This window comes from Oryx dammah, unplaced genomic scaffold (genome assembly GCF_014754425.2).
Source record: "Oryx dammah isolate SB20612 unplaced genomic scaffold, SCBI_Odam_1.1 HiC_scaffold_2, whole genome shotgun sequence".
Lineage (NCBI taxonomy): Eukaryota > Metazoa > Chordata > Mammalia > Artiodactyla > Bovidae > Oryx > Oryx dammah.
In genome coordinates, this window is record NW_024070186.1 from 147189419 (window position 1) to 147201394 (window position 11976).

Consider the following 11976-nt stretch of genomic DNA (forward strand, 5'->3'; position numbering starts at 1 on the left):
GCCGCCATGTCATTACAACTTCAGACAGTGGAAATCTCAGCCAAGTAGCTTTGGTGAATCGAGTCACCAAACCAACAATAGCCTCCCAAAGTCTGCTGGGTATCCTCATATGCCATCCTGTGGGATGTCAAATTACTACTGTTGAGAACAAATTAGGAGTTTTTAAAATTGAAATTAGAACACACGTTTGCATAACAATCGGTCTTTAAGATAATTGTATAGTAGAATGCATGTTTTAATCCATTTTTTCCTCTGGTCATTTTAGTAGCTTTAAGACCAAAGACCCAGGTCATGGTTTAAGTGAATTGCTGGACACTGTAGGTTATTTCTGCACATGCAAATTTTTTTTAAACCAGGATTTATGTTTACCTTCAAAGTTTGGGGTTATCTTCTTCAAATGTCAAAATCTAAGAAATGTTTCCCCTTCTTAGGCTTTACTTCATTAATAAGCTTGGATGAAGAGTTACAACTAATGGAAATGACCTCTTGTTCTACACAGAGTTTAATGTGGATTCTTCATCTCTCTCTGTTTACTGATAATCAATTGCTCATTAGAGCCCATCAACCCTCCTTGTCATCCTTGAATTGCATTAAATGCATTTGGCTCTTTGCCATGGAAATTTGTACATGTGACAAAATTATGAACAAAAGCAGTTTTTTTAAAAAAAAAAATCACATTGATTAATCCCCTTGACTGCATAGCCACAGTCTTTATTTCTGTAACTGTAATTATGTGAACTGGCAACCTTTCCATTTTACTTACACAGTTTCAAATCATGGCAGCCCAGTAATGGTGTCTTCCTCAAGACTGACAATGAATGCCTGTGCTTCTCTGTGATCCAACGTTCACTCCAATCCACTAAAAACTGAACTTGTGCATCAAATTATTAATATAACACATCAAACTCATCTCTATTTTCTGATGATGATTTATAACAACATTTACAGGTGCAAAGCTTATTTGAAGTTTATAGGTGTTTTTGTTCTTTTAATTCAGAGCAGGATTGAGACAATAGCATATCTACCTAGCTACCTGTCTGTTCATCCATTCATCTATCTTTCAAAACTGGAGGTAGGAGATACTAAAGGAATGAAAATCACAAAAGGTATCCACATAAGAGTCAAACGAATTAGAGTGCTGACAAGGATTTTTCTGCTTAGTGTAAATCTGAAGGTAAGTTATATCTGTTATGTTAAAGATGGTTCTTTTTAAGCAGGATTTATTTCATGATATTGATATGTCTAGACAATGACGCAATGGAAGATTTAATACAATGTAAGGGTTGCAAGAGCATGCAGAGATTTAACCAGTGGGCTTCTGGGGTGTTCCTGGCTGGGGGACAGGACTGGGACACTGTACCTAAAATAGAGTTGAAATGGTCAGCAAGACCAGAGAAAGCTTGACAGAGAGGTCATTGACATGGTGAGTGGGGGTGGCCATTTACAATATCATGAATATGGCAGTATCTGTGATTCATCATGGAGTTTAGAAGGACTCACAGTGTCCCAGACCTATTCTCGCAGATGCAGCGGGGAGCAGGGAGCCAGCAAAGATGCTACCTTGAAATGCAGGTGCCTAGAAGCTAATACAACTTGGAAAATCAAAGTGATTGGTACTGGGTGGGGAAAAGGAACTAAGTAGACGTGAATGTGCAAACTGGAAGTAACAGCAAGAGGTGTAGGGAAGACTGGTCTCTCAGGCAGCACAAACAAGCTGAGGGAAGGAGGGCAACACGGAGGCAGATAAGAGCGGATTTGATCACATCTGCAGAACAGCAGCCAGAATGAAGGCAGAGTGCTTTGTAAGGGGGAATCTGGAGTTAACTCAGTTAACTTCAGTTCAGTTCAGTTCAGTCGCTCTGTCATGTCTGACTCTTTGCGACCCCATGGACTGCAGCACACCAGGCCTCCCTGTCCATCACCAACTCCCAGAGTTTACAAAAACTCATGTCTATCGAGTCAGTGATGCCATCCAACCATCTCGTCCTCTGTCACCCTCTTTTCCTCCTGCCCTCAATCTTTCCCAGCATCAGGGTCTTTTCCAAATGAGTCAGTTCTTCACATCAAGTGGCTAAAGTATTGGAGTTTCAGCTTTAGCATCATTCCTTCCAAAGAACACCCAGGACTGATCTCCTTCAGAATGGACTGGTTGGATCTCCTTGCAGTCCAAGGGACTCTCAAGAGTCTTCTCCAATACCACAGTTCAAAAGCGTCAATTCTTCAGCACTCAGCTTTCTTTATAGCCCAGCTCTCACATCCATACATGACTACTGGAAAAACCGGCAGAGTAACGTCTCTGCTTTATAATGTGCTGTCTGGGTTTCTCATGGCTTTTCAGCTAGACCCCTACCTATTGTTGATCGGCTGGTCGTTGCTGTTGAAGTGCTCGACAGCTGTGGAGAAGTGATGCTCAGCTTTGCTTCTCCCAGCGTTTGTAAAAGTATTTTCTATTAAATATTTATACAGATATTACCACTGATAAGGAAAAGCTTGGGCTTCCCTGGGGGCTCAGTGGTAAAGAATCTGCCTGCCAATGCAGGAGATGAAGGTTCGATCCCTGGGTCAGGAAGATCCTCTGGAGGAGGGAATGGCAGCCCACTCCAGTATTCTTGCCTGGAGAATGCCATAGACAGAGGAGCCTGACCGGCTGTAGTCCATGGGGTTGCAAAGAGTTGGACACAACTGAGCCACTGAGCACACACATGAGGACAAGCCTGGAGCTCAAGGGAAGGGCAGAGAAGAGGGTTTGCGTAGCCTTGCGTGTCTGCCTATCTGCCTGCCCAGTTCTTAATGAAGGAGAATTATTGATAGGAGAAAGGGGTGTGGTACATATTATGGCCATCAGTATAACTCAGATACATGCTCATTCATCATAATTCATATTTTTCCTGTGGGATCCTATTCTTTTGAGATGTTTTTGATGTGGAGCCTTTTTAAAGTCTTTATTGAATTTGTTATAATACTGCTTCTGTTTTATGTTTTGGTATTTTTGCCTCTACGAATGTGGGATCTTAGTTCCCTAGCCAGGGATCGAACCGACACCCCCTGCCTTGGAAGGTGAGGTCTTAACCACTAGACCACCGGAGAAGTTCCCCTGGATCTGATTCTTGAGATGTCATTTCCCTCTCTGGCTATCTAAATGGCATCCCCCAATAACAGAGGGTCTTATGTGGACCTCAGCAGAGACTTCATTATTTGGTTCTGTTAAGCTGAACAAGACGATGGCCCATGTTATGCAATCTCCATCTGCTTCTGGACATAGCTAGGTGACACAAAACACAGAGAGCCCTGCTGGATTAGGGACCAAGGGACCTGGGTACACTTATTCCTAAAACAATTACTGTGTGGTTACAACCTGCCAGACACTGTACTAAGTGCTGACAGTATAGTGAATAAATAAAACAAGATCTGATCTCAACGGTTAAGAAACATGACATGATTTAGACATGTCAAGAGGGAGGCAGACTGAACAGACTATTGAGGGATTTCAGAAGAGGAATGACACACTCTCCTTGGGGAAATCAATGAAGGTGTCTCAAAGGAGGTCACTGGATCTTGAGGGATAGAAAGATGTCTGACAATGTTAAAAAAAAAAAAAAGTGAAAGTGTTAGTCTCTTGGTCATGTCTGATTCTTTGTGACCCCATGGACTATAGCCCACCAGGCTACTCTGTTCTGGAATTTTCCTGGCAAGAATACTGGAGTGGGTTACTATTTCCTCCTCCAGGGGATCTTTCCAACCAAGGGCTCAACTCACATCTCCTGCAGTCCCTGAATTGGCAGGTGGGTCCTTCACCACTGAGTCACCTGGGAAGCATAATCTTTATCTCTATGGTATCTGGTGAGATTCAATAATCTACAGGCGCAGTACAATACATACGAAACGCACTGAGAAAGATATTCCAGAAAAGGAGCTGAAAGTGATGGATAAGACACCTGGTGACCTCATTAACTTGCCTGTCTCTCACTGCCACATCAGATTGGTCATAGTGAGTCCCAAATGTCTCAGGTAGCTGTCCTCTCTTTCTCGCTTCTTTCATTGTTCCTTTCTATCACTTAAGGCTTTTAAAGGGTCCTTTGTCTCCTGTGAGATCCCTACCTATAGGCCACAGTAAGTTACCTTTTAGCATCCTGATGTGCTGGGTGCTAAGTGGCTTCAGTCCTGTCCAGCTCTTTGTGATCCTATGGACTGTAGCCAGCCAAGCTCCTCTGTCCATAGGATTTTTCAGGCAAGAATACTGGAGTGGGTTGCTACTCCCTCCTCCAAGGCATCTTCCTGACTCAGGGATCAAACCTGAGTCTCTTGTGTCTCCTGTGTCTCTTGAATTGGCAGGTGGGTTCTTTACCACGAGCACCACCTGGGAAGCCCCTGTCCTTTCTTTCATACCTAAAGTGAAAGTGAAGTCGCTCAGTCGTGTCCTACTGTTTGTGACCCCATGGACTGTAGCTTACCAGGCTCCTCTGTCCATGGGATTTTCCAGGCAATAGTACTAGAGTGGACTGCCATTTCTTCTCCAGGGGATCTTCCTGACCCAGGGATCGAACCCGGGTCTCCTGCATTGTAGACAGACGCTTTACCATCTGAGCCACCAGGGAAGTCACCTAAACCTTATTATATTTCCCAGGATTGCCATGCTGCCTGTGGGCAACTCCAAGAAATAATTTGGTGTTTCTAGAATGCCTATATCCTCCTTATGGATCTGGTTAATTCTCTTCTTTCTGACAAACTGAACTCAGATGGGTTAGGCTACCTTCTAATGTATTCCCATGACATTTAATGACCACATTTATTAAAACATCATTACACTGTATAACAATCATCTACTTCCTTTTCTGTTCCCTACATTAGGATTCTTAGGAAAAGGGCCATTTTTCAAGCCTCTGAATCCCTCTTTGCCTATTGGAAATATATTGAATGTTTGCATAAATTCATTGTAATAGTTTTATGTTAGAGACCGCTTAATAGGACAACTTCCCTCTCAGCCATTTGTCAGCTGTTACTGGGAGAAGGTTACCTCTGTTTCTCTTTGTATGCATGTCCTAATCTGTCAAATGATAATAGGATCAGATGCATGCAGATTGTTGAAAGAATTAACTCTTACATGATTTATGACTATGAATAGCATCTTATGAAATGCTCAACAAAAGCTGGTTGAATCCTAATAAAATCTATCCATCCTTTGAGGACCAAGTCAATTCTTCATTTACAATAAAGCCTGTATAAAGATCCCGTCTCTTTCCTTTCTCAGCTTTTGTTTGTAGCTCAGTTGCAGCAATTATTAGAGCTTTCCTAATATTAGAGTGATATATGCATATATGTGAGCTTCCCAGGGAGCGCTAGTGGGAAAGGCAAGCTTGCCAGTGTGGGAGAGGTGCATTTGATCCCTGGATTGAAAAGATGCCCTGGAGGAGGGTGAGGCAACTCACTCCAGCATTCTTGCTTGGAGAATCCCATGGACAGGCTATAATCCACTGCATCAACTGAAACAGCTTAGCTTGCAGGCACAGCACATATATATACACGTAAGCCACAAAGATCCGTATAGTCATAGCAATGTTTTTTCCAGTACTCATGTACAGATGTGGGATTTGGACCATGAAGAAGGCTGAGCACTGGAAGAATTGATGCTTTCGAATTATGGTGCTGGAGAAGACTCTTGAGAGTCCCTCGGACTGCAAGGAGACCCAACCAGTTCATCCTAAAGGAAATCAGTCCTGAATATTCATTAGAAGGACTGATGCTGAAGCTGAAGCTCCAATACTTCGACCACCTAATGCGAAGAGCTGACTCATTGGAAAAGACCCTGATGTTGGGAAACATTGAAGGCAGGAGGAAAAGAGGGCAGCAGAGGATGAGAATGGATATGAATGGAGCAAACTCAAATGGTGGATGATGGGAGATGGTGGAGGACAGGGGAGCCTGGCATGCTGCAGTCCATGGGGTCACAGAGAGCTGGACATGACTTAGCAACTAAATGACAACAATAGGCATGTATCTGCTTCCTCTCCCTTGGTGACAAGCCAGAGTGGGCAGGGATGAGATATTTTCTTACTCCTTTCAACTCCCTAAATATGTGTCTCACAAATAGGAGGTGCTCAGATGCATGAGCTGAATATAAGAGAGACGACAGTGAAATATATCCTCTGTGTCATGGTTTATTGTCTCTGATCTAATGGCTTTTGATTTTGTGGAATATTCTTCACAACTACTTAATTTGGACATAATTTATTTACAACATTATGTTAGTTTCAAGTGTGCAAACTAATTATTCAATAGACACATATATTGCAAACTGATCGCCATAGTAAGTCTACTTAACATCCATCACAAAGTTTTTCCCTTGTGATGTAGAACTTCTAAGACCTACTCTCAGCAATTTTCAATTCATAATTTATTATTTAAATGTCAACTTGAGCAGCTGAAGCTGCTCCTTGTCTTCCCATTTTTGAGTTATTTAGCTTTTTACTAGTTAGAATTGACCTGTTGGCTATGATTCTTTGAGAAGGCTTCCCTTGTCAGTTTAAATGGGATTTGAACTTAAATGTGTGATAGAATCAGTTAATCTAGCCTACAAGCAAATAAGAAAAAGCTCATCCTTCTCCCTCTTCCAAGCTCCCAATCTTCTTTTAGGGCACCCTATTATGATAACCTTGCAAGAAGCTAGCTAGTAATTCTAAGTGGAGTCCCCATTACAATGTAAGAGTCCCCCTTATAAGGCCTCACAGCATTATAAGGCAGAATGTAGACTGGCAATTTGGGATTGACATGTACATACTGCTATGTTTGAAACAGATAACCAACAAGGACCCACTGTGTAGCACAGGGAACTCTGTTCAACATTATGTAATAGACTGAATGGGAAAGGAATTTGAAAAAGAATAGATAGAAGTATTTGCATAATTGAATCATTTTGCTATATACCTGAAACTAACACCAATATAAAAATACTTAAAAAATAGACCAATTATAGGAGCAAGGTGTTAACTGACAGACAATTACTTGTTAACTGGCACACTGATGATTCATGAAAATGAATGAACTGTTTCTATTGCATAGTCTGATAGCTGGTTCAGTTTCAATCCAACTCTTCCAATCCATGAAAAAGTCAAGCTTTCACTGATGTGATGCAGAGGGCAGAAAATATTAAACAAACAATTTCCCACTTTGTTCTCAAGCAGGCAGGTGTTTAATCTCTCTAAAAAAATTGCATGGCCCCCAAAGTGGGTTTAGGAGTTTGTCTTTAAAGAAACTATCTTTAAAAAAAAAAAAAAGAGGAAGAAAGAACCAGAAAAGGATTCTGGAAGGCAAAAATAAATCCTAGGGTGATCGGATTTCTACTGTTTGATGGAAGAAGTGGTGTGAATTCCAGTGTAAGTACCACTCTGGGATGAAAACTGCTCCTCTTGCAAAAAAAAAAAAAAAAGTGACTGGTGCTAAGTTTCTCTAATTAGGACAGCACCAAGTGCTGGGTCCTTCACAGTCCTAACAGTGAAGTCTGTTAGTTTGATAAATGAATTACCAGCAGTATTCTGCTGACTCCTAGACACAGCATTTAAGGTGGCCTCGGCTAGTCAACAGGGGTGGAAAACATATCCTCACACATTTGCTTCATGCCTGAAAAACAAGCAATTTAGGAGAAGACATCTGGACACAGAATTTGAACAGTGCTCAGAGCCCATCAAAACATGGATTTCATGGCTTGGCGTCTGGCTGCTAAGCAACGTACTTCTTACATTCAAAACAGAGTTGTAAAAGTGGGATCCTGGTGCCAACTCCGGGTATTTCTCATTGAAAAAAAACAGCCATGAAAGTTTTTCTTTAGCTCCCAGATATCTGATTTCCATGAAACTGAAGATCTCAGATCATTTCTCCTTTAGTTCCCTTGGTTTCCATACTCTGAAGTATTAACCAGAGACTGACATTGTATTTTAAAGTGAATGCTATGTAAAAATCTTGCAATATTCTTCTCAGCCCCTTAATTAATTGTGCTTTTTAAAATTAGATGCATATAATCATGATAATATGCTTTTCAAATATTTGGTTCTCATCAACTTAAATGTATATACCAGAGAGCCAGCCACCAGCTAAATGAGATTTACTTTACTGCTTCTGCTTGGCAAGGAGGTCAGGGAGGGCCCATGTAAAATATTTTCCATGTGTAGACTAGCTTGAAAAATGAAAGTCCTTATAGTACTTATTAAAATGAAGATAGATGTTAATTTATTCCTTCCTTATCTATTAAAAGGTACTAATATATTCCAAAGCTTGGAAAATAGGAATTGTTAACTACTCAAATCAAATCCAGAAAAGGCAACAGACAAATCATTTAGAATCACTGACTAGTTTTACTTTTTTTCTTTTTATTCTAAGACACAATTAGGAAAATTATAGGGCAGGAACTAGGGAGTCATGGGGTCTATTTATGTTTATTTAAAAAAAATATGGAATCTGCATTTGTATTAAAAATGAAAGTGCACCATAACTATGTTCAACGGGAACACTTTGGAGTATTATGCCTACAAAAGTATTTTTTCTTCTGTCTTTGGAGAACTTCCTTCCATAAACTCTCTGAAGCCTCCTTCTTGGCAGCCTCTAGTGATGTAGCAAAGCAAGAAATCCAGACACGGAAAGTTGCTTACCAAAAAAAAAAAAAAAAAAAGACCTGGAAACCAAGTAAGAAAGGGATAGTTTTACAGGAGAACTTCACTTCATATGGAAGGCTACAAAAGTGAATGTTCTTCCGTTTTAAAGATTAATGTTGTGCAGAAAAATTAAAGGATGGTGTCCAGGAGATCACTTAATGAAGAGAAAGATTTTCCATCTTGCAAAGCACCCTGTACTGGCGGCGTCTCCCTAACTGCTGCCCTCCAGTGTCTTTATTTACATGTGGTTTACGTTTATGTCCACCCCATGAACCACAAGTGTTTCTTCACTCCAAATTTATCGGCACTTTTCCTTCATACCAGGAGTGCCTTAGTAAAAATAGGAGAATAAGGTGGTGGAGCTGTGTGATTCTGAAACATCCTGCAAGCCGTCATTGAATTTCCTGTCCTATTTCTGTTCGTTCCATTTTGTACCATGATTTTGCATAATATTCCAAAGTTTCTAATCCTTCCTCTATCCTGGATGGATCTCAAGCACTTAAAGAATGTGCTATCAAGGTCCATTCTTACCAGACATCTGAGAGCATGACTCAAAACTGCCAATCAGAGGACAGCTGTGAAAACGGAGGCTCAGAGCTCCCAGCAAAACCAGCAGAACCAGCTCAGACTCTGTATACAAATGTCACACTTTTGTGGTGGTCTACAGAGGTACTGGGTTACTCCCAGAACCTTTGTGTCCATAAAGATCATTTTTTTCCCCTCCCATTACCTCTGTCCTTAAAAGAGGGAAATCCTGGAAAAACATTCCTTCATGTCTTGACTCTCTGCCCAGATCTTTCCGCTCTGGGACTTCAGAAACATTCATCCAAAACCCAAACATGCGAGTTGGATGTGACCCTTGACGGGCAGCTGTGGACAACCTAGCAGTGCTTGCTGCGCACTGAAGAACCAGGCAAAGGCGTTGCTAAGGAACCTCACAAGACTGGTTTCTATATCCTGCTGGCCCTCCCTCCTCTCTTCCATCCAAGGAACCAAGTTTCCACCAAGGTGGATATGTAAGAACTCCATTAGAAAGCCAGATGAGAAAATGAATCCTTCCTTTAGAAAGTCTTCCTTTGACTTATGTCCCGAAAGAGGTTCAAGGAAGAAGGTTGGGCATTTACAGAGGAAGACGGTGGATAAGAGTGCCTACAGTGAATCACCCATCACAGCCCTTTCCATCAGATTAGCCAAGGTTCTACCTTTGGGTTCACTGCAAAGTAGATGACCCCTGATTCCAAAGACAGACTCAGCTTTCCCCTTCTCCCCACGGAACCGTGCACATTTCCCCAAGCATGCTAGCCCAGCCCATTTTATCCTCTTGGCACCTCTATGGTACCAGAGCTCAGATTGGAGACATCCAACCTGATGAATTGATGTCTAAGCCCGACTCGGTCATTTAAGGTTTGATTTGCTGCTGACTCTATACTCTGAAAACACAAGCCCAGTGGGAGGCTGTCATGGTTTCCTGCAAGGAGCACATCAGCAAACCCACGAGGCCAGGCGGTTCGTGGGAGAAAGAAGGCTGTCAACAAGGCCGTCCCTTTGACCTACCTCCTTATTGCAGGGCTTGAACCACTCACCCAGGCGGGACCTACCTCCCGAGTAAACAGGATGGCCGCGTCATAGTGCTCCTCGTGATCTTCCCCTAGCTGGTTGTGCTGGTGCTGCCACTTGCAGAAGTTCTTGAGCGTGGTGGCCGCGTTCTTGCTCACCTCCAGGCTCTTGTCCTTGTCGCCCAGCACCACTACCTTCACCACGACCAGGCGGATGTGGTTCTCGATGCTGGCGTGGCTGTACAGCTTGTTGGCGATGGAGGCCAGGGTCAGTAGGTAATGCTGGAGGCCCCGGCCGTACATCCGCGCCATGGATGCGTCGGCCACCAGGAGCAACTCCACCTGGCGGGCCCGGGAGATGGAGCGGCGCCGCCGCCGCCACCACGTCCGTGGTCCCGGACTCCCGTCGGACGGGGGAGCCGACTGGTCCGGGAGCTGCTGCGGGGCCAGAGCCCAGCGTCCGTCCTGGCGGCGGGGCGCCGGGGGGCGCTCGCGGGCGCCTGGCGGGGACGCGTGGGTCTCGCAGCTGGTGCGAGGAGGCAGAGCCTCAAAGCTGAAACCCTCGCGGGTGTAGACGTGCAGGATCCGCGCGGACCCGTCCCCATAGACGCGCGCATCGTCCTCCGCCTCTGCCCAGGGACCGCGCAGCAGTGGCTGCAGGGTGTAGCGCGCGCGCTTGACCGCGAAGAAGCCGTCGAGGCCGCCGCAGAGGTCAAAGACGGCCAGCGAGCGCGGGCTGCCGTCCACCGTGCCCCGATAGAAGCAGTGGCCCCGGTGGCGCCGGGTCGCGTTCGGTCCGCCTCCTGCGGGCACCAAGCCAGCGGCGCCCACCGAATCGTCCCTCTCTAAGTCCAAGAGGAACCGCCGACCTCCCGCGTAGACGAGGTAGCCCACCTTGCCGCCGCCGGAGTAGAGCTGGTCGATGTTCTGCACGAGCCCGCGGCTCCCGCGCTGCGGCGCCAGGGGGTGCGGGCGGCCCGGAGGCTCGGCCGGCTCCTGCGCCTCCTCCCCCCGCCGCCCGCGGGGCTGGGCGGCCTCAGCCACAGCAGCAGCCCGAGGCTGCCCAGCTTTATCCTGGGCAGGTGCCGCGGCGGGGCCGGCGGCCGCCGGGGGCAGGCGGAGCGCGCATAGCATCAGGGACGCCCACCCGAGCAGCATAGTGCGCTGCCCGCGGGGAGGGGCTGCGCGCCAGGGGACACTTGGTGGGTTATTTGTTAACAGCTCAGGAAGTTACCGGGGCGGGAGGTGGGGATACACATACACTTGCTTGCAAGGTTGAGTCTAGTGTCGGACGGAGGGGGAACCCGGTAGCAGCGCCAGCCTGTCCCGGCCGCGATGCCAGCGTGCGAACTTTTCTTTGTTGCTTTGGAAAATGTTTGGATTCGGGCTCCGGAAAGAAGAGGAAAGAAAGAAAAGGGGAAAAAAAAAAAAAAAAAAGCCGGTTGCGGATATTCAGTAAGTACTAGAAAAGGGGGGAAAACCCAAACACGGCCAGGATCGGGGCACCAAGAAAAGTCAGGAAGGTGCCGCGCACCATGCGGGCGACTGGTGCAGGCTTTCCTCCAGGTTCCTTGCTGCTCCCGACCTGCCGGCCGCTGGGTTCCCAGGTCCGGAGCCGGCTTCCTTTCTTATTTGGGGGTCTCCTTGACTCTACTGGAACCGGCCGGAAGGGAAGAAGAAGAGGAAAAAAAGGCAGAAAAATTAAAACAAAAATGCCACGGGCGGCCTGCGGCAAGCCAGCGAAGCGGCGCGTCTGGGTCCCTTCGGATGCGGTGTCT

General features: G+C 45.3%; 1 protein-coding gene across 1 annotated transcript in view; it reads right to left on the reverse strand.

Moving 5' to 3' along the window:
- The window catches only part of ADAMTS5 (ADAM metallopeptidase with thrombospondin type 1 motif 5), a 56277-nt gene extending 44745 nt beyond the window's left edge, over positions 1 to 11532 (reverse strand). The window contains exon 1 of the mRNA XM_040227668.1: positions 10241 to 11532. Within this exon, the coding sequence (XP_040083602.1) occupies positions 10241 to 11356 (1116 nt within the window). The 5' untranslated portion in view covers positions 11357 to 11532. The remainder of the gene's footprint in view (positions 1 to 10240) is intronic.
- Between the last annotated feature and the right edge of the window lie 444 nt (positions 11533 to 11976).